Raw genomic sequence first — 23,792 nt, forward strand, 5'->3', positions numbered from 1 at the left:
TACTTCTTTGGCCATTATACTTCCACACCAGGTACAGCCGGTAATGACTACCTATACATGGTGACAAAGAATGAGATATGATTTCAGGTCTTTCTTTCTTTCTTTTTTTTTTTTAATGTTTTATTTATTTCTAGGAGAGAGAGAGAGAGACAGCGTGAGCAGGGAGGGTCAGAGAGAGAGGGAGTGACAGACTCTGAAACAGGCTCCAGGCTCTGAGCTGGCAGTCAGCACAGAGCCCGACGCGGGGCCCGAACCCACAAACCGCGAGATCATGACCTAAGTGAAAGTCGGACACTTAACCGACTAAGCCACCCAGGCGCCCCTCAGGTCTTTTTTTTCTACTCTTCTATTCACAGAAGCATGTAGATACTGCTGGGCCAGTAATCGTATTCATCACGATAGGTACTCACTATAAGAACTGCGCTCTTGTTGAGGTCACATGACTATATTTATAAGAGAATCATCCTGATGCACAAAATAATGACTGAGAAATTTTCTCTTGTCCAAGAAAATGATATGCAACAAGTGTACTATCAGCAGAAAGGAATTCTAGAAAGCTGAAGAACATAGTGAGGAATGTTACTTCAAAAGAGTTGCAAATACACTGAAAAATAAAGGCTATCTTCAATGACTTTCCTTTAGGCCCCTGGGCTCTGTAAGACTCTCTTCCACTTAGTGTAACAGAACTGTCTGTTAGTCTATTTTACCTAAGTTCCTGACAACTCTTTCCTCTGTAATGGCCATGATAGGAGACATACATGATCTTTTTGCCAAGAGAATAGCCCTCACTCCTAATCCCCTACCCCCACTGAAACTTTGACATTGAGAACATATTTACCAATGAGTCATGATGCTCTTATTGTTGACCAATGTTTAATATCCAGAAAAGGAGAGTTAGATTTTCTTTGTTTTTGACCTTCTCCACGTAATATGAAGAATGGGATTCTTATCCCAAAAGTATCAGATATAACTTTAAATGTCTCCAGTCATGATCAGAGAGCATTTTGATGTGTCGTTATTTCCAACAAGACATTAGTATCTGACAATCTGCCTGCACACTCAGAACCTTAGACAGTGGGTCAGGGAGGGGGCCTTCTGCACATCCACATTTCATTTCATGGCTGGAAAGCAGAAGCTTCCCAGAGCTTTTTGCCAATTGACAGGTGGTGGGAAAGTGCAAATCTCAGTGCTTACAATGAGATGGAGAAGGCTCCTAGGCATGGAGGAGTAAATATCCCCATGCAGAGAAAAATGCCTGCCAGAAATATCACAGGGCGCGGATGGCAGGCAAAGTCAGGAAAGAACATTAAGCCAGCTCCTTGATAACAGCTGAGGCTAAATTGTGAATTGCAAGCGACCACGATATAAAGCAAAGAGAGGCCATCAGAGATTAATCTGTAAAAACCACATGCAAAAAGAGAAAAATGGAAGGCAAAGCCCCATGTGGCTACAAAGCTCCTGATTGCATTTTAAAGTACTTTCTCCCAGTTTAGAAAAAGTAAATTAAACCATAAAAAAAAAAAACTGTAAGTGAGAATTTCAATGTCACTGGATATTTGGAGTAAGTGACAATGAACCAACAATTATTTATTAAGTAACCACAACGCATGAGGCAACGTGCTGGGGCCAGTGGGTTACAGATAAGCTCATAAACTCAAAGAGCTCATCATATCTTATGAAGATAATCCTCAAGGCTGCATTTTTGTTTATCAAGTGGAAAAAAATATACAATCATAAATACTACCAAAATGTAGTGAAAAGGAGACAAGACTATTCAATATAAAGAAAAAGAAACTTTTATCGAGCAGGACCTTGAAAGATAGGTCTAATCTGGGCAGGTCGGAAGTAGAGAAAGGCACTGCCAACAGGGGAAAAAGAATCAAGTTTAAAAACACATCACACATTCAAAGGAACAAGCATGACACCAAGGGAAACACGGGAATTTGGGGCTAATGAAAGAGGAGTCTGAAAAGGAATCAGATGTTCGAGAGCCAGGTTAAATCGTTTTAGCCTTACCTTTTAGAGGCACTGAAGATTGCTGAATGTTAAAAATGGCCACTACAACAACAACAAACCCCCAAAAAACACCACTATAAAATTTTCTGTAAGTTGTACTAGTATTAAAGAGGAAAGATATTGTTTGTTTTAACCTTTTAGTGCTAGAAATAACCTATTATCTCACATTCATTCCATTGTACAAACAGTACTAGCCAGTTCTCAAACTCTTCTGCCATTTATAGTGGGTAGGGGAAAAAAAAAGATCTTCAAAAAAATAATTCCGTGGGGTGCCTGGGTGGCTCAGTCGGTTAAGCGTCTTACTTCAGCTCAGGTCATGATCTCACGGTTCGTGGGTTCGAGCCCCACATCGGGCTCTGTGCTGACAGCTAGCTCAGAGCCTGGAGCCTGCTTCAGATTCTCTGTCTCCCTCTCTCTCTGACCCTCCCCTGCTCATGCTGTCTCTCTCTCTCTCTCAAAAATAAATAAAATAAAAAAAAAAAAAAGAATTCCCTAAGAACTCCTGAATAATGAAACAACACCTCTGATATAGCCTCAGTTATTTTAGTACACAAATCATAATTATCAGTTCTAAGTGGAAAGCAAAGTTTCAAATACTGAAAGGATTCTCAAGTTTTGAAGTCCACATATTAAACATTTTATGATATTTTTAGAGATAAGATACACTAGTACCAATTTTTGTCTTTGCTTTTTGCACAACATACCATCTCTTGGTTTAAGAAAATAATCTGTTTCTTCAAAACCCCTTCCTTGGTAGAAAACTTGTTTCTTTAATTTATATGAAAAAAGCTATACTTAGCAGCTCCCTAGCAATCACTAATTAAAAATAAAATCTCAGGGTGCCTGGGTGGCTAAGTCAGTTACGTGTCTGACTCTTGGTTTTAGTTTAGGTCATGATCTCACAGTTCTTGAGTTTGAACCCCACACTGGGCTCCATGCTGAAAGTGTGGAGCCTGCTTGAAATTCTCTCTCTCCCTTGCTCTCTGCACCTCCACCCCACTCTCTCTCAAAAAAAAATAAACTGAAAAAATAAAAATAAAATCTCAAAAACCATTATTTCCCCTAATAAAACAAACACCTCTATAAAACAAGAACTGAGGGGCACCTGGGTGGTTCAGTTGGTTAAGTGTCCAACTTTGGCTCAGGTCATGATCTTGTGGTCAGGGAGTTTGAGCCCTGCATCGGGCTCTGTGTTGACAGCTCAGAGCCTGGAGCCTGTTTTGGAATCTCTGTGTGTCTGTCTCTCTGCCCCTCCCCTGTTCACTCTCTGTCTGTCTCTCAAAATAATAAACATTAAAAATTTTTTTTAATTATAAAAAATAAAAAATAAAACAAGAATTGAAAGTAGATAGAGAAAAGCTTAGGGAAAATACTATAAAACAATATGATACAGCAAAATAACAAAAGGAAATTAAACATCAGTGTATATACCTTAAGAAAGAAATGTAGAAGTAAAATAAAACCATGCAGAGAAAAAAGAAAAGCCATATTGGTCACAGCACAAAGAATAGACTTTGCTGAAAACATGTGCTGAGATACAGTAAGCAAAACAAGCTGATGAAAGAGACACTAATGGAAAATTAAAAGGACTTCCAACATAAGCATAATCAGTATTCTCAAAGAAAAATAAGTGACTCAAAAATGTCAATGTTCAATCCACTATGTATTTTTACTTAAGGGTGATAGCCCAGATATCAACATTTTGAAACATGAAAGACATCAGAGAATACAGTTCTTATGCTCCCTACTAGAGGACAGGCTTCAGCTAAGCATAAACTATGCACAAGGCTTGGAGGTGAGCTTTGAATCCACATAACTGTAGAACTAAGACTAAAACAAAAGAGATAATAAATAATTGCTAATCATAAACGTTATACTATATATACCCATTAAAAATGTGAGTGTTATAATCCCTGACAATATGTATTTTTTAAAACCACATTGCTTTTGAGGTGCCTGGGTGGCTCAGTCAGTTAAGCATCCGACTTCAGCTCAGGAAGGTCTTGATCTCAGAGTTCATGAGTTTGAGCCCCGCGTCGGGCTCTGTGCTGACAGCTTGGAGCCTGGAGCCTGCTTCAGATTCTGTACCTCCATCTCTCTGCGCCCCTCCCCCACTCATGCTCTGCCTCTTTTCTCTCAAAAATAAACAAACATTTAAAAACATTTTTTAAAAAGAAAATTCACTGCTTTTATTTATGATACCATCAATAATGTAAACATCCCCAGAACAGGCAGCAATTCACAAACCTTCTAAATGTTATATTTAGATATTATAAAGGATCTCATTTAGCTCTTAATGATGGTTTAATGAATGATCCATCAACTTATAAAGCAAAATGATTCTTTTGATGCCTTATGCCCCAAGTCTGTCTTTTTGAATTGGCTGGTTTTATTGTCATGGTTTGTTGGTCAGGCTTAAAAATGAAGGTGTGGGGGCGCCTGGGTGGCTTAGTCGGTTAAGCGTCCGACTTTCGCTTAGGTCATGATCTTGCGGTTCGTGGGTTCGAGCCCCGCGTCGGGCTCTGTGCTGACTGCCAGCTCAGAGCCTGGAGCCTGTTTCAGTCTGTGACTCCCTCTCTCTCTGACCCTCCCCTGCTCACGCTGTCTTTCTCTCTCTCTCCTAGAAATAAAAAANAAAAAAAAAAAAAAAAAAAAACATTAAAAAAAAAAAAATGAAGGTGTGATATGGACAACTACTTCTGAAAGAGACCATTCTTGATCTTTAGAAGTTTCTTTAGGAAAAATCTGGCAGTAAATGAATTGAAGATAATGAAAATTTCTTCAGTTATTCACACCACAGATGACTCTAATTAGGATTTTCCCTCTCTGGCTATCTTCTTCTTGTGTCTTTGGATATCAGCTTTCTCTTAGGTAACTATAGACCTGGGAAATGAACTCCATTCATGGTGGTCAGTTAAGTTAAACTCTACTCCAGCTGTGCAAAAACTGAGTGTCCAACCTTAGAAATACTATGTAAGTTTTTATCACTAACAGCCTTAGCAGCTGATTTTTTCCTTATTCTTGAAAATTGCTGGGGTACCCGGGTGGCTCAGTTGGTTAAGCATCTGACTCTTGATACTGCCTCTCGTCATGAACTCATGGTTCATGAGATTGAACCCCCGGTTGGGCTCGTGGAGCCTGCTTGGGATTCTCTCTCTCCCTCTCTGCGCCTCTCCTCCAACCTTGTCCCTCCCCCCTCCCCCCACATGCACTCCCTCTCTCTCTCTCTCAAAATAAACATTAAAACAAAAAACAACAGAAAATTGTTGTCACCACTGAAACAGAGTTGTGTGGAAGACAGATATCTCTGTGTCTTTGGCCAACTCTAATCTATAGTTAGAGGAATGCTTTTTCTCTATTTGGTTTCACAACTTAATGCTTATTACACATCATTTATTCTAGTTTAGGGTCCGGAGTACTAAAAATAATAAAAACGAGAGTTTAAAATGGGCACGTTCGGGGCGCCTGGGTGGCTCAGTCAGTTAAGCATCCGACTTCGGCTCAGGTCATGATCTCATGGTTCATGGGTTCGAACCCTGCATCGGGCTCTGTGCTGACAGCTAGCTTAGAGACTAGAGCCTGCTTCAGATTCTGTGCCTCCCTCTCTCCCTGACCCTCCCCTGCTCATGCTGTCTCTTTCTCTCTCTCTCTCAGAAATAAATAAAACATTAAAAAAGAAATTTTTTAAAAAATGGGCATGTTCAATTAACTAAAATGTCTTGCTTGGCTATGGTCTCCACACTGTTTTGATCCATAATTCTCGAAAGTATAAGATCTGTAGGCATGTGATATCTTTATTTAGAGGTTATATGCACACGTGCTGCTATAATAATATAGCATGTACATTGTAAGGCATAATACAGAAATTCCCAAAGAATTAAAGATAAAAATATTTACTTATTAAAGGCAAATGATTTTCTGCTGTCACTACAAATTGTTAACAATACTAACAAGAATAATGTGATTTAATATACTTTATAATTTCTGAACATTTCAGTTTAATCTCTTGTGATTGAGCGATTTAATACCTGGTTTTAATGTCTGCCAGAAATACCTGATGAAGATACGCAGACCTAAACCAGAAAGGGACACTATGACATGGAGTCTCTTGACTTACAATTCCATCTTCTGGTAAGGAAAAGGTTTAGGGGTGTTGTGTGTGTGTGTGTGTGTTTATTTTGTTGTTATTGCTAACTGACATTCAGCTAATCAATGTCCATCTCTCCTGATATTAGTTGCTCTTGAAAGCTTATTAAAATTATTGAATTTTTATCTCTTTAGGAATTGTGTTCTAAAACCACTGAAACTTCATAAGATTTTTTTTTTCCACTGGGTTAGGACTTTCCGTTTCCAACTTATTGAACGTACAGATGCGAAGAGCTTCAATAGGTGACACACATCATTTTTTCAAATAGGATCACATTTCCAAACACTCATTTTCAAAAATATGCTTCCAGAAGCACAGATTTCTTTTGAGAAGTACTTTACCTCTCATTGTTACAATGCTACTTCTACGTTGAAGGGCTATATTTAAGTGTATTTTTTAAAAATACACTTAAGGTATGAGGTTGCACCCACCGAGACTGTTCAACACAGAAAGGTCAGCAAACAGGGGCGCTTGTCTTTTTGTAAAAGAAAAACGAAATAATAATTCTGTTCCATGTGTAGAAGTACACCGAGGCTCATTACTCATCTCATCACAAAGTGTATACAAAGATGCTACTATACTTCAAAGATCTTGCTGTTCTAGAATCAACTAAGTAATACTGTCCTACAGCATTCTGTCTATGTTGTGGCTTTAACTCCTTTGCTTTCCTTCAACAGCTTGTGCGATAACTTGCTTGTGAACGTTACACTAAAAGAGCTTCGTACAGGTCACTGTTCATGACAGTGAGTGCAAATCCTTACTTCATAATTCCTATGGAGCAGGGCTGGCTTCTGGTCAGATTTCATGAATTTTTTTTTTATCCCAAATGGGGACACCTGTTGTATGTTCCTCCTGTCCACTCTCTCCTTCTTCTTCTCTGTCAGAAACTCAGGGGGCACATGACCTACCCAGAGCAGAAACTACATTTTCAGTCTCTTCCTTCTGCAGCTACACATGGCCTTGGAACAAAGTTTGGGTCATTGATGTGCATGGAAACAGTGGGGACCCTTAAGAGGAAGGGGCTATCACTTGCTCCCTTTCCTCTGAACTAGATGGAATTCAGATGTGATGGCTGAAGTCTAAGCAACCATGTTGCAGCAAGAGGGAGAGCCCTGGTGTTGAGGCAGCCAGGACAGTAAGAGAAAAGGAGTCAGGGTCCTTTGTGACTGCATTGCCATCGAGTCAGCTCTGCACCACCTGTGTTGCTGTGGGAGAAGTACACGTCTATGTTTCTTGAGTTTTGTGATTCTGGGTTTTCTGGCTCTTGCTGCAGTACTGACCACCAGCTAACACACCCGGTAACAGTGAATGGAAAGCTCACGCAAAGACTCTGAGAAGACTCGGCTCTGCCATCTTGTCACGTCACGTGTTTGCACTGTTCACGACACCTTCGCTCTGCAGCTTCCTAACAGAAGCTGCGCATAAGCCACTTGCCTATTGCCTATTGTTGTCGGGATTCGTCTACAGGAACGATGTGATATAACCATTATGTCTACTCTATCGGGGATGCATGAACTGAAACGTGTATCAACAACTTTGAAAGCAAATGCACGAGGGGGCCGCCATCAAGCCACTGCCACTCCAGTCCCTTCTTTAGACAACTCAAGACCCATGTGTGGTCTGTGTCTGATGAAACAGACCACAAGGGAACACCAGCATCCACATTAAACATTAGTAAAGATTCTTTTTTTTTCTTGGTCAATACATACTTCCACAAAGACGTTCTATAGACTTTCCCCTGCTCTTCTCCCCCCTTTACTAACAAATGCCTCTATACACAGCCCCTGGTGTGCAAGCACCCCACTATGAAGTGTACTGATAGGGAAAATATGCATAAATACGTGGCCTCCATAAGACTGAAAACTTGTACAAGCAAACGGTAAATCAGGGGGTAGGTGGACATAAAGATTTTGGTGCCTTACCTGAATACCTCCAGAATAGTCCTTTCAGATAACTTGGGAGCCACCTGCTTAAATGCTTTCTTGAAATCTTCCAAAGTTAAATATCCACGATCTATTTGAAATCAAAATATAAAACATTCACTTACTTCTATAAACCCTATGAACTGTTATCTCCACCATATTTGTGTGAAACTTTGTTACTCGGGGAAAAGCAATGAATAAAAAGGTAATCTGAGACTGTGTCACTGGAAGAATGTGAGAATTTGGCAGCACTCTCCTTCCATGCAGGCCCAGATGACCGCACTAGCCTATCTAGTCACTTCTAGTCCTGTCATTTGCAGATTCTCTAAGTGCCGGGGAGTGGACTGCAAACATACACGGCAGTAATGGCACATTAGGCTTCAAGTCTTTGTGAATTGTCAAAACGACTTATTCTTCAAAATTCATTTGTTTTCTTGCTTGGTGTTAGAATTATAATATATGAATTTTTAGAGGGAAATCATCGTAACAGTGATGGCTACTGACCCTGGACTCCATGAGTCTTTCCATCCTGTGCGTGATTTGTGGGGTTCAAAGCCACTTCTCTTGGCCGTAACCAGTGTGAGAAAACCATTCTTCCAATCATGTGTGGGTCAAGGCAGGAATCAAAGGAAAAAGGCCATATGGTCCCCCACACCTCTGTAGGTGGCTCGTGACCTCCATCCCCATGTGGCCAGCCCTTTTGCTGTTCCCATTACGAAGTAGGCAAATCCTAAGTACAATCACATCATTGTAAATATTATTTTATCCATAGCAAATGTCAAGAATTTAAAATTGTGATAGAGAAAAAATCCACCCCGACATCTAGATAATAGCTAATGAAAACAGTAAAATAATCTTCCAGGTCTATCGAACATTTTCTTTAGTAAAATAATGTTCCAAGTATAGTGATTATTTTATTTACTAAGAGTACACGGCAAGTTTTCTCAATAGCAATTTTTTTATATCAAAATGATGTAAAGATACTTACAGTGCCTGTCAAAAGCTGTGAAGATGTGTCTTATTTCATTCCGATAGAGTTGAACTTCCTTTTTTTTTCTTACGATACTTAAAAATTCCTCAAGTGATAGGCCTAGAAGTTACGAAACACAATTTGCCAAAAATGACCATCTTCCTATTTAAGAACAAACATAAATAAAAAGTGATACATATCATGAAGAAATTTTATCTTAGTTTAATGAACAGTGCATATTCCTAAAGCTCTATAAGGATGAAAAGACATTTTGCTAAATAGACCCGACCCTACCAATCAATAGCAAAAATGATAGTCACGGTAGGAATTCACTGAGATTTTCCTGGGAATAAAGGAATGGTGACCTCAAAAAAATGTGACACTCTTCCCTCTAAAAGATGTAACAGACAGGCCCGAAACTACTTATTAAACAAGATGTCCTAATTTTTCTTTCCTTACGGTTCTTTGATCCCTTTTCTCCTAGCCAGATGTCATTATGGCAGTTTTGTCCCCCACCCCACCCCCAGCTGGGAGATCAGGGCGAAGAAGTAGTTTCTCAACAGTCAATACCAATTGCACACCAGAGATAAAGGTGGAGAGAACATTCCATAAACAATAGAGCTGGCACCATCCCCAGCCTTGGGCACACCCCACCACTACTCGGCAGCCTCAGGCTCTGCTTCCTGTGATTCTCATAATAAAAGAGCCCAGCGTGATCATATGAGGTTGGATACTGTGCTTACAATGTCTATTAAAATGAATTCTAATGTGATCTTTATAGTAGGTTTAAAGAGTAGAGCCAAGAATTTAAACATTTTAGTGAACTGAGCCCTACATACATAAAAAGAGCAGTTCATTTTAATAACTAAGAATTTCCATTACAAAATGTATCACTATTTTAAGAATAGTTCCAAATCATATAATAACCATGTGCTAATTTCTAAGAACACGTACTTTTGGTGAGGTAATACTGAGCTGTATACCTTTGCAAAAATAGTTCCAGTGACAAAAAATAAATAAATAAATAAAACATAAAAAATAGTCTTCTTAAGGGAACCTTTGGGCAATGTTGGTAAGAATGTAAATTGGTGCAAACAGTATGGAAAACAGTATGGCAGTTCCTCAAAGAATTACTAGAACTACCATATGATCCAGCAATTCCCCTTCTGGGTATCTACCCAAAGAAAACAAAAACACTAATTTGAAAAGATATCTGTATCCTCATATGCACTGCAGCATTATTTACACTAGACAAGGCATGGAAGCAACCTAAGTGTCCACTGATAGATGAATGGATAAAGAAGGTATGGCTTATATACACAGACAATGGAATATTACTCGGTCATAAAAAAGAATGAGATCTTGCCATTCTCCACAACATGAATGGACCTGGAGGATATTATGTAGAGACAAATAACATATGATTCCACTTACATGTGGAATCTAACAAAACAAATGACTAAACAAAACTTGAGAGACACAGAGAACAGATCAGTAATTATCAGAGGGGTGGGGAAAGGGAGTGGGGCAAACCGGGTGAAAGGCATCAAAAGGTACAAACTTCTAGTTATAAAATAAATAAGTCATGGGAATGCAATATACAGCATGGTGATTATAACTCTGTATGGTCACAGGGGACAACTAGATTCATTGTGGAGATCATTTCACTACACATACACATACTGAATCACTATGTTAAACACCGTAAACTAATATAATGTTATATGTCAATTATACTTTACTAAAAAATAGTTTTATTTTCCACGCTTTTATTTGTAGTTAAAGGTTTAGAAACTTAAAAAGTCAACCTATCTTTATGTTCAAATGCTCTTCTTACAACTCTTTAGGACCCACTGTGTGTCACACAGTGTTAAGCTCTGTATTTTCAGAGGGTAAGGAGAGCACACATGATCGTAGTCTCAAACCATAATCAAGGCGTGTGAATGAGGGGGAAACCGGAAGTTACGAAAGGACCACAGGACGCCTCCTGCAGAGTAGACTCTGATGGAGAAAGGCTCTCTAAGTGGAAGGAATATTTAAAGTAATATCTATGACAAGAAGGGTCCAACTGGCTAAAGGCTAGGAGGAAGAGCATTCCAGAAAGCAGAAACGGCATGTGCCGTGGCCATGCGGTGGGAAGCGGGAGAACAAAACGGCCACTGTGGCTGAAATGTGGCGTAAGAGGGCAGGGTCGGTAAGGCAGGCAGGGTCAGAGTGCACAGGCCCTCATGGGCCACAGGAAATAATTTGGGATTTATTTGGGGCACGATAGAAAGCCAGTGAAAGGTGTGAACTGGGAAGTGACACAACATGATTTAAATTTTTCAAGGATTTTCATGGCCATTTTCTCGAAAAAGGAGCACGGAGAAAGCAAAATGAAAGAGGAGACCAGCTCAGGAGCCTACTGGTCGGAGAAGAAGCTGCTAGACCGTTGGCAGTGGGAACAGAGAACGGAAAGCTTCCAGACACAGCTCGGGAAAGAGGAGGGGTGAGATATAAAGGGTCAGAAGGAAGGAGACACTAAGAATAACCCCTGGGTTCCGGTCTGAGGAGTCATTTAGAGGTGAGAAAGATGAGGGGGAGAGCTGCAAGGTGGACGCGTCAACTGTTTGATGCTTTGGACAGGAAGCACGCACAGAAGTCAAGAAGGCAGCTGTGTATACCGGAGGCAACAGGGCACAGTCCCAGCGCCTCCCGGGCTGCCTGCCATGTGCTCAGCAAACGTGTGTTGTGCAGAATCACAGCTGAGGACAAGCAGCGAGGCAGCTCTGCTCTCATCTCGTCACTCATGACACCAGAGGACACACTTGCACTGCCTGCTGAGGATAAAGCTGAAGTCTAGTCATGCCACGTTCCCACCGGATCAGATCTGTTAACTTTACTTTCACGAACAGCAAAAGCTAATCAATTAGACAGCAGCTAGATTAGTTGAAATTTCTGAATAATGTATTCACTGATCACAGCAGGCCCTACGAAGCCCCTTCACAGTCTGCCCAGTCTACCTTTCCAGCCTCCCTCCCAAACTTCCTGAGGCTTCCTCAAGGTGACAGGCCCTTTCGTACCTTCGCCAGAGCTGGGCACATTACCTGGAATGAGCTTCTCCTTTTTATCCTCCTGAATGTTCACATCTGTATGTAACTAGTGCATTACCTCTTTCTTGAAGTCTTGCCTGATTTCTCCTAGCTGAGTCCCTTTTCTGTGACCCAACAGCCCTCTGTTCATAGCACAATTGTTATTCTTTAATCTGTTAGGTCCTACGGTAATAATCTAATCACACATCTGTCTGAGAAGCACTAAGGGGACACATTGCATGCGGTTTAAAATTTTACCCCTAGTGTTTAGCATGATACCTGACACACAGTAAGCATGCATTACATGTTTGCTGAATAAATAAATAAACCAATAGGAAAATATTATTTCTAGTTTTCAGCAAAGATCATTACAATGTGTTTTAAAAGATCTAAGTCTGTAAAACTAATGCCAAAAAGTAGGTTACTTTCTATTCACCTAGCCAGCAAAATAAACCATCATTTTAGAAACCTCAATTTATTAATACCTACGGTGTAGTAAAAAACAAGTGAAATTCAGAGAGGAAGGGCAATCCATGCATAATATTTGCTCTTTACTTACCATTGCATATGATTAAGGGAAGTGATAAGAAAAAAACAGGACAATACCATTGTTCCATGTATGACTCTCTCTCTCTCTCTCTCTCTCTCTCACACACACACACACACACACACACGTACATGAGTGGTGATACCTTTTAAAGTACATATTTAGAAAACACATTGGTATTTGGAGCTGTAATGTAGTTAGGGTCTTTATTTCATAATCTTGTGGGATAAAAAGCAAATGTTCTTTAGTTTCTCCTAGAAGAAAATGTGGATTTCAACTGTATGTTTACCACCACTTAGAAAAGGAAAACAATCAAGTAACACAAATAACTCTCTCTATCTAATTTAGTTCTCTGACAGTATTTTCCCCACAGGATGATACCTTTTTTTTTAAAGTCTATTTTTTGAGAGAGAGTGTGCGTGTCCGTGCAAGCAGGGGAGGGGCAAAGAGAGAGGTGACCAGCAACCCGAAGCGGGCTCCATTCTGCCAGCACAGAGCCCGATGCGAGGCTCAAACTCATGAACCGGGAGATCATGACCTGAGCCAAAGTCAGATGCTCGACTGACAGAGCCACCCAGGCGGCCCTTATTAAAAAATAAGGATCATCAAGTAATATTAAGCCATGTAAACATATCCCCGCGGCTCCCCCGCCTCCCACGCCCTTATCTTAATCTTCCACAGCAACAAATATGCAAATGAGAGCCCCTTTTCTGACAAGGATAAAGTTCCATTCAGCTCGGCTCTCAGGCTGTAGTATGTAATACAATCACTTCCCACAGCCTGGGCTAACGGTTGCTACTCCTACAGCTCTGAAACGCAAACACATTCATGTAAGTTTTCTACATCTTGCTGCTCTTTAAATGGCCTAGAAATACAGGATCTGCTACTAGCTCCACCTGCTGTCACAATATTCAAACCTAAAATTACCTCTTCACAAAGACTGAATAATTCTATGGCCGTCAGATTTCACGCTCAATGACAAATGCATTGCGTGTGTTCACCCCTGGCGTGAAAGAATATGTTCAGAAAATTCTAATTTCAAATACAACGTTGGGTCTCCTATGTGCCTTGTTCCACTAATGGTTACCAAAATTCGCTTCACCGCAGTTACACATTAGGATCGTAACATCAGGAACCAGAGACCTGTGTGTTTACCTGAGCTTATTATTACTCTGTCTACAAAAGGTGTTCAGAAATCACCTGGGTAGTTGGGACTATATCAGTAGTTTACAGATTTTTTTTTTCGCTGTTAGAAAGGTGGTTCTTTGTGAAACAAGAAAGCCTGCTATGTAGAGGAAATGAAGTCAGAGCTGTTTGATTGGAGCAGGGTGGCCTCCCCACCACTCCCCGTCTAGCAGTGTCCAGGCAAGTGTCCCTCACCCCCCAGGACTCAGGATTAAGGACCATGCCTTAAAGACCACTGACACCAGTGATCTTTACAAATCCTTCTAGACGATGGGAATCTATTTTCCACACCACTGGAAGACATGTACTTCCACTGTATAAACTCCTCTTAGCAAAACAGACTCTTCATGTTCTATGACGTATGTACTTTACTTTGCAAACTACTTAATACATGTGTGATATAGGTATGTCATAGAGAGAAGAAGGTTAGGAATGTTATCTTTTCTACCTTTTTGCTTTTAAGTAGTTTCCCAGGGGAATAATCATCTTTTATCACAGGGGTGGATATATTCAAAAACTCCAATAAAACTATATCAATGTTTTCTTTGGAACTTTCATTATGTATATATATTTTTTTGAGGTTCACAAAACCACTGACCCTAAGCTTCAGGGCCAGTGCACACAGAGAAATCCTCTTGAAAATGAAGGCGTCTAGTTTCTGGCGATCACAGTGAGCTTAAATTAGAAACTGCAATAAACCTGAGGAGAGGGAAGGAGAAAACAATAAAAATGCCAAGTTATTTAGACTGTAGGTCTGGTCCTAGATTTAGTAGAAAAAGGAGGGTTCACGCTCATGGTGCCATATATTAATTTTTCCGGGCCTTGAAAATGCCTAAAAATGAGCTTTTAAAAGGATAAAGTGGCTTTTTAAAGGTGTAATGCAAGCCGTCTCTAATTTGAGAAATGAAGTTCAGATTATGACCTCTAGAGGCCATGAAAGAAAAGAAGGGAAAAATACGTTCCCATAAAAAGATTGTAAGGACGGGGAGCCTGGGTGGCTCAGTCAGTTGAGCAACTGACTTTAGCTCAGGTCTTGATTTCACAGTTTGTGAGATCGGGCTCTGTGCTGACAGTTCAGAGCCTGGAGGCTGCTTCGGATTCTGTGTCTCCCCCTCTCTCTCTGCCCCTCCCCTGCTCATTTTCACTCTCTTTCTCTCAAATAAATAAACATTTAAAAAATTAAAAAAAAAAGATTGTGAGGACAGAAGGAGAAAGTGGCATCAACAATAGTGAGCTGTCCCCTGTGTTCATCTGTTTTGTTTCTTAGGGGAAAAAGAGAGAGGGGCAAACCATAAAACAGATTCTTACCTACAGAGAACAAGCTGAGGGTTGCTGGAAAGGAGGTGGATGGAGATGGGCTAAATAGGTGATGGGGATTAAGGAGGGAACATGTGATGAGCACTGGGTGTTGTATATACAAGTGTTAAATCACTAAATTCTACCCCTGATACTAGTATTACACGTGTGTTAACTAACAAGAATTTAAATAAAAATTTGAAACAAACAAAAAACAATGGTGTGCTGTCATAGTAAGGTGGATAAGTCAATTCAGGCAACTAATATTTTCTTCTGGCTTCCTGGATAAGAGAAAGAGAACAAGGAGAAAAGAACCCACCTTAATGGAAGTCAAGTGTTACTATATCATTGGGAGGAAAATGAAAAGGAAGAGTAAAAAACAGGTTATAATAGAGAAATCTGAACCAATAAAACCTTACTTCTATCAAACATGGACTGGAATCATTATTTCTGTTTTCACGTATATCTCCTGCTCATAAACCTTCAGAGGGTCCTCAGCGTTATCAGTGCAAAGTCCTGACACCTTATTCTGGAATTTAGAGCTTCATTGTTCCATCTCGGCAAAGTGGGCCTCAATCCCCCTTCTTAACACTCAGTTTCCATCAGGGTAACTTACTCTGCTGACACAACAGCTCTTTTATAGGCAGGCACTACACTCCTCGCTGGTGTGGGAGCTAAAAATATTCCAAGGAGGGTAGATTCCATTTATGGTAGGGCTCGTCATTAACAGTATGACAGTTGATAGTCTTGGATGTGCAAATCTGGGGGTGGATAGGCAGGGAAGGGTGGGTCTTATAACCAGGGATCTGGGAGAAGTCTCGGCCTCTGAGGGTGGGCACTGGGGGAAGAAGGTCTGAGAGAGGAGCGCACAGAAGTGGACTGGACAGCCCTTACAGGGGAGACAGCACTAACCAGGCCTGTCCCATTTCTAGCTGTGAGGAGTGAGGGATAAAGCTCCCCTGCTCTGTACTGTTATCAAATGTGTCAGCAGTTACGTGACCTCCAGCATTTTGATGAACCAAGTGCGTCGGGTAAGGAATCCATGCTGAGTTCTGCTCCCACACCGACATAGCGCAGAGAACACTGGGAGCCGGGGGACAAACCCATAGCTGGCATCTGCATTCATTCATTTCACTATTTCCTCATCTTTGCTTCTCCACCTTTGCAAATCCCACCCTTTCCCATCCAGTTCCAGCCCTCACCTCGAATCTCCCTCTAATCTCTTAGAGGTTTTCTCGTCCATAGTAATCATTTGACATCTGCCCATAAATGAAGCGACAATACCTTTTTATCTTCCCTGTCTTGGGTCAGTGTGTCTCCTAATTCTTTTCTTCCCTACAATGAAACTTAGCATTCTCTAAATGAGTAATGAAATAAATTAATTTAGAGGTCAATACCTCTGGGCAATACCACAAAATGGGCCTATGATTAGGATTTCAAGATAAGGTAAGCATAATGTGTATGCATTTCCTGATCACAGGAAAAAGCTAAGAGGTCAGTAAATAATACTATCCTATACTATGGGTTTAGTTTCTTAGGTAGCCACCCCAAACAAGAAGACATCTACAACCAAAAAAAAAAAAAAAGAAAAGTGTTTACAGTAGAACTTAAAACACTAGAAAATGGACATTTAAATTTAGGAAAACAATACATTTCAGTCAACTATTGGGCTCCAAAGAATTAAGATGAGATAGTAATAAATAAAAGTATACAAGCCAACGGGCCATTAAGCTCATCCATATATTATTTTCCAATTGAACTGACACTGGACAGCATGACTGAGTCAAACAGTCCACAATCACTGTTATGTTGAATCAATCTCTCTGATTTTTCCATTGTTTAAGTTGAAGATTTAAAAGTGGGGCACCTGGGTGGCTCAGTCTGTTAAGCGTCTGACTTTGGCTCAGGTCATGATCTCACGGTTCGTGGGTTCGAGCCCTGCATCAGGCTCTGTGCTGACAGCCAGCTCAGGGCCTGGAGCCTGTTTCAGATTCTGTGTCTCCCTCTCTCTCTCTGACCCTCCCCTGCTCACGCTCTCTCTCTCTCTCTCTCTCAGAAATAAGTAAAAAACATTTAAAAAATTTTTTAAAAAGTAAATTCTTGGAAATTTTTTTTCTTCTTTAAGTATGAAAGTAAAATATGTTGATTGTTTTAAGAGGGTAATAAGAAAATAAAAGGGAAAAAAGCTCAATCTAATCACCTGGTGAAAAGAAAATTCTGATGTATTTTGTTTTTTTCCCATAGGCCTAATTTATATGGATCTGGGATAAGGACACACAGACAGCTGTGTAAGGATTCAGTGGGGGCAACGTTCATGTAGTTCTTATCCACAGCACTTGGCAAAGTCCTATACTAAGCCAAAGTCCTATAAATCTGATGTTTTGTTATTCTCATAACATGCTCAGCAATTTATCACACAGTGGAGTCAAATATCTGATATCACGTGTGGTCTTTCTTTGCCCTTCATAGAATTTCTGAGATGTGTCTGACATTAAACCACTGGCCTACAAGGAAGAAAGCTTAAGGAACAGCCTTACACAATTCACTAGTGTATTTACTGAACAGTTGGGGAACATGAATGTTCATTTATCAGTCTCTCTGCCATGCGATGTCATGAAAGAAATATCCTGTACCAGGGAAAACTCTCTCTAGATAAGAAGTTTCTATTGCATGGACGATGATCACTGGATTGTCATTCCCTGTTGTTCTGGACATTAGGTAGCTCAGAACCAAATCTGTTATCAATCTCTAATAATGGCACAGAACCTTCTGTATCCTGATCCACATCTGACTTTAACTCATTGATTAAGTTCCTGGGGGAATGAACACTGGCCTCAACTCTGTCTAATGACTAATATGACCCAGGGCACCATTAAAATCAAGGGTTAAGCAAATGGTTGAGAGGGTAAGTTTGGGATCAGCCCACTGTGGTCTGTTACTAACTTAGTTATACCACCCTTACTTAACCTCTCTCAGCACTGGAATTCTTTTTAACTGATAAAATGAGGATAAACTTGATATCAGAGTCATATTAATTTTAACAATTCATGCATAGCACTCAATCACAAGTCTGCATATGGTAACCATTCAGAAAGTCTTAGCTGTAATTATTATCTATAATAAATATTATAACACATGTAGAAGGGTTTTGTAAACAAATAACCATCAAATGCCAGGATTGAGATATTTTATTATTCCTCTCTAGAGCCTAATCTCTTCATTAACAAAAAAAAAATTTTTAATGTTTATCTGCTTTTGAGAGAGAGACCAAGACAGAGCTTCGGCAGGAGAGGGGCAGAGAGAAAGAGACACAGAATTTGAAGCAGGTTCCAGGCTCTGAGCTCTCAGCACAGAGCCTGATGTGGGGCTCAAACCCACGAACCACAAGATCATGACCTGAGCTGAAGTGGGACCCTCAAACAACTGAGCTACCCAGGCGCCCCCCCCGCCAATTTCCTCCTTTCTTAAAAAAGGTAACAAATAACAGTTTGAGGTCTCTTCTAGTTGTAACCTTCTTTTGTTCTCTATACTAAGAGAAGGTATGAAATGTATCACAGAGAATGAGTGTTGTAACAAAATACAACCCTTTAAAATAGGAAGCATTTGTATACGTTAGAACCACCTCAACAGTCTTAAATAAGACACTTGACTTTTTTTTTTTTTTTTTTGTCTCCCACTCACATAATTCCTTGTTTCTGGTGCCTAAACAGTTTTTGCTGATGGATACTTGCTTGTTAGGTTACAGGCATTAAAAATGCCTTTTTGCTACTTGTTCTGGTTGCCTTCCAATTTTCCCAGTGTGACTTTCCTGAAGACAATCTACTCTAACTTCTAAAGGTTTTGACTTAACTTTTCATTATTCTTAATTTTAACAGGGAAAATCTACAGAAACAACCCACCTGTTAGACCAGAAGCTTCTGGAAAGTAGGACCCGGGCACCCAGGTTTAGGTACTGTGTGAAATGTGTGCATTACTAAGAATCTGCTGAGTCAAGGTCAATCCAGGATATGGACCTCCCAAAGGGAGCTAGGTCTTCCTCACCCAGGAACTGGGCCCTGAACACAGAATCCTTCAGAGTGGCATGCTAGAGACATGGCATGACCTTGTCTGGATGTAAAAAGAGCCACAGCTAGCTGGAGAATCCCAAAGTCAAGGCTACCAAGAAGAACTGTGGAAGAATTAATTACCTGAATAAATAGCTCCTGGAAAGCCAAGGCCACATTTCAGTTCTTTTTCAAGATCAAAACATGAAAGAGAGAGATAACATATTTGACAGAACATTTAATCTGTGCATAAACCCTCTTCCTGCAAGGAAAGTAACATAAAAGGTGACTCATGTATGGAAAGGGAGAAAAGATGGAGCTGATGGTCTGAAATGTGTTCAGTTGTGAAGAGTTCTAGCAGAAAAAAAGTTATGTTAGCAGCAATCAGAGTTCAGCAGTGATTTCTTGCTAGGATGACTTTATTCTTTCTTTTGAATATTTGTGGTCTTGAGTCTCCCTTTCAAATGAACAGGAATTAAAGCTAGCTGGAAAGGTAGTACCCTGGCTTTATGTCTATTCTTTTAATCATGAAGGATATGATGCTCTGAGAAAGTTAATTTGCCATTGATACCAAGACCAGGAGAGGAAGTAGGGGGGAAAAAGAAAAAAAGATGAAGGGAAAAGACTGGAAAGCTATAGACTGAGGAGGGTCCCTTCACACTAATTTTGGAGCGAGGTACTAAGCATCTCCACTTTGAGCTCATTCCTCCCGGACCTTCCTCTGAATTTCTCAGTTGGCTAAATTACTTTGTAGCCTTTTGAAATATATCTTAAAGTTAATTACTAGGAAAAGACACTCTGAAAAGAAGCATCCTCAAGAGTTGACTGAGAAGTGGATGTGAGAATGGATGTAATATTCCTTGATATTAAAGCAAGAGAATGCATACGGGAGCAGGTGCAGGAGCGTACCATCAAAGTCAGAGAGGCCTCAAAGGGAAGACTATTTTCACTGTGGAAAAATTCCGGTTTAGAAGCAATCCTTAGGCCATAGGAGTCTGAGAAAATGTTCCATATTTAGGTCGTCTTCATTGTACACAAGAGAACTCAGGCATGGAAGACACCGTGTGAACACAGCAAATGGAAAGAGACACTTACCCAAAGCATAAAGATCCAGTGGACATCAGAACTAGAATCAAACAGAATCTCTGTGACTGCAACAAATGTGAGAAATATTTCTGCATGAAGTCAGAACTCAAACCTCTCTCAAACATCAAGGAAAAAATACACGCACACACATGGGAGGAAACGAATGATAGCAAACTTGGAGAAGCCTTTTCCCACGGATCAGTCCTCACTTTGTATCAGAGTACATGCACACAAGAGAAACCTTTAGAAGGTAATGAAGGTGGAAAACCTTCTGCCAGAATTAATCCTTAAAATTATCCATACAGGAGAGATATTATCCATATCACATGAATGCAACATAGGCAGGGAGACCTTTTTATGAAGTCAGATCTTACTAAACATGAGATAATATATATGGGGGGGAGTCTTCTGATATTGAATATGGGAAAAAGTTCTGTCAGAAGTCAATCTTGGCTCTACATCAGCAAACCCACTTTAGCTATAAAGAATGCGGGAAATCTTGGGGTGCCTCGGTGACTCAGTTGGTTAAACGTCTGACTGTTAATTTTGGCTCAGGTCATGATCTCATGGTTTGTGGGTTCGAGCCCCAGGTCACGCTCTAAGCTGACAGCATGGAGCCTGCTTGGGATTCTCTCTCTCTCTGCCCCTCTCCTGCTCATGTTCTCTCTCTCTCTCTCTTTCTCAAAATAAACAAACATTAAAAAATTTAAAAAAAAAAAAAAAGAACATGGGAAATCTTTCTTCCAGAAGAACACCTCTTTCTTCTCTTTCTTTTTTTTTTTTTAATGTTTTATTTATTTCTAGGAAAGAGAGAGAGACAGCGTGAGCAGGAGAGGGTCAGAGAGAGAGGGAGATACAGACTCCGAAATAGGCTCCAGGCTCTAAGCTGGCAGTCAGCACAGAGTCTGACGTGGGGCTCAAACCCACGAACCGCGAGATCATGACCTAAGCAAAAGTCGGACGCTTAACCGACTAAGCCACCCAGGCGCCCCAAGAACACCTCTTTCTACATCAAAGAATGGCTGCGGAAAGAAAACCTTCTGTGTAAAGGCAAATCCTTAATTTGGAGACCACACATTAGGAGAAAGTCTACGAGAATAATTAATGATCTGAGAGTGTCGGGGTGCCTGGGTGGCTTAGTCGGTTAAGCATCCGACTTTCGCTTAGGTCATGATCTCGTGGTTCGTGGGTTCGAGCCCCGCGTAGGGCTCTGTGCTGACTGCCAGCTCAGAGCCTGGAGCCTGTTTCGGAGTCTGTGTCTCCCTCTCTCTCTGACCCTCCCCTGCTCACGCTGTCTCTCTCTCTCTCCTAGAAATAAATAAAACACTAAAAAAAAGTTTAAAAAAATTAAAAAATGATCTGAGAGTGTCTTCAGCAGCAATAATACTTGCTTTATCGGAAAAGTTGCAAAATGGAGAAGCACTATATATGTCACATGTGGGGAAGACCTTCACCCAGACAGAATCACTCACTGTTTAGAGGACTGTTAATAGAGAGAATGCTATCAACGCCAAAAAAAAAAAAAAAAGTGGGAAATCCTTCTGCCAGAAGACAGAAATCAGTTTAGATTAGAAAATTCACATGGAAACCCAGAGGAAAAAATGTAGCAAAGGCATCATCAAGATGATGATGGATTGGTCAAGAAGAAGGGAGGTCTGTTTATAGCCAAAGTTTAACTGAAGCGCTAGGATTAGAAAATCATTGTTTTGCAACTGTTATGACAAAAACTGGGTCATACAGGAATCATGGATGGTTACCAAATCTAGGGGGAAATTATAATGAGAAGCAAAATATTTGCAGTGTCTTCAATATGTCTCTCCACAGACTGCCTGTGAGTTGCAAGGGAAGAAAAGATAAACAGAATACACTGGAGAAACTGGACAACATCTTGCCTAGTGATAAAAATCAATATCATCTCTGAGAGGCAGATGGACATTGTATACCTCCAGATGCAGCCCCCAGGGAGGGACAGACCACTTAAACGGTATTCTGGCTCCAAATGCTTAACCCCAACACCAGGCAAACAAAAAACAATGACCATTCTTAAAAAACTAATAGGGAGGATTGGGCTAGTTCTAATAGGGCTAGTTCCTCAAAATTTCAATTTTATAAAAAGGCAAAAAAAAAAAAAAAAGTGGACAGAAATGTTCCAGATTAAAGGAGGCTCAAGAGACACGGCACCAAAGACTAATTCCTGTATTAGATGAGGGTTGATGTTATTAAGGACATTATCAGATCAAATGACAATACTGGAATATAAATAGTAAATTAGATTAAAATATAACATAAGCTTATGGTAAGCGTGTTGCGGTTTTAGGCTCAGTGTAGCCAGAGGAGCGGATAGTGGTAGAAAGGTCCAAAGAGTTAAAATAGTAACAATAAGAGCACCGGGTAAAGAGTATACAGCTCTCAGTACTATTTTTATTTTGCAACTTTTGGAAGCTTTAAATTATTTCCTCAAATAAGGTAATTTTTAAAAAGCTGATCCAACATGTTCTGGCCCCTATCTCCAAAACAACAGGTGTTCCTTTCTTTCTCTCATTTTCCTTTTCCCTCTTTACTAGAGCATTCTGCTAAGTTCAGAAACATCTTCACGTGCCAAAAAACACAAAACCAAACAAACAAATGCACTCCCGGTCCCCAGGCACCCTGAACCTACTGAAAGACTATTCTGCTTACACTGTCCCACTTTTGTACAGTTGCCTTCGACCACCCCAGCCGGGCCTCTGCTGTCACCTGGTACCGAAACTCTCTTGCAGGTGGCCAACTCCAAGGGACACTGTTCAGGTGCCACCCACCTGACCTTCCCACTGTGTTAGCCACACGCTCTTCTTGGAAATAATCCCCTTCTCACTTTGGGTCAGATACCCTTGACTTTCCACCCGTCCCTCCCTGCCTCTAACTTCCTCTGCCATTTCCTAACTGTCTCCCTGACTTCAAATGATTACAGTTCCTAAGGTTCTCCATCCACCCTGTCTGGCTGGGTCATCTCATCCATCCCCCAGGCTTCAAACACCATCTACATGCGGGCGACTCCCACATGTTTTCCGCAGCCCACAGCTTCCCTCTGAATTCATATTTATGCAGCCTGAACGCCCGGGTATGGCAGATAGAAACTTTTCAAACGTAGCATTTTCAGACCTGAACTCTGGGTCTCCTCCAACCCCAAATCTTCTTCCCCAGTCTTCTCATTTCAATAAAGCGCCACTTCTGTTCATCTAAGTCAGAAAATCCCAATCAACAGTTGGATGTTCACATTACAAGCAACATTTTTTTCTTTACGCTTTTCAATGGTTTCAAACTTCCCTATGATAAATATATATTACACTTATGAATACACTGAAGAACCAAAACCTTTCCTTGAAACAGAACAAGACAAAGATGTGCCTTATAGTCTCTACTTCTATTCTTAATTTTGGCTTTATGAAAGTCTAAAAATTAATATTAATTTTCATATTACCGGAAGCATTTGGATTTACTGAAGACATCACAGAATCAGCTTCTATCTA

At 40.5% G+C, this 23,792-nt stretch overlaps 1 protein-coding gene across 2 annotated transcripts in view; it reads right to left on the reverse strand.

Annotated features, from left to right (window-relative positions):
- The window catches only part of EFCAB11 (EF-hand calcium binding domain 11), a 148,758-nt gene that overhangs the window by 119,980 nt on the left and 4,986 nt on the right, over positions 1–23,792 (reverse strand). For both annotated transcript variants that reach the window (XM_039232474.1, XM_039232475.1), the window contains exons 3-5: positions 23,744–23,789; positions 9,074–9,175; positions 8,086–8,176 (exon numbers count right to left, since the gene is read on the reverse strand). In XM_039232474.1, coding sequence (XP_039088405.1) covers positions 8,086–8,176; positions 9,074–9,175; positions 23,744–23,789 — 239 coding nt within the window. The remainder of the gene's footprint in view (positions 1–8,085; positions 8,177–9,073; positions 9,176–23,743; positions 23,790–23,792) is intronic.

Source organism: Hyaena hyaena, unplaced genomic scaffold, assembly GCF_003009895.1.
Source record: "Hyaena hyaena isolate Hyena2069 unplaced genomic scaffold, ASM300989v1 scaffold_67, whole genome shotgun sequence".
Classification (NCBI taxonomy): domain Eukaryota; kingdom Metazoa; phylum Chordata; class Mammalia; order Carnivora; family Hyaenidae; genus Hyaena; species Hyaena hyaena.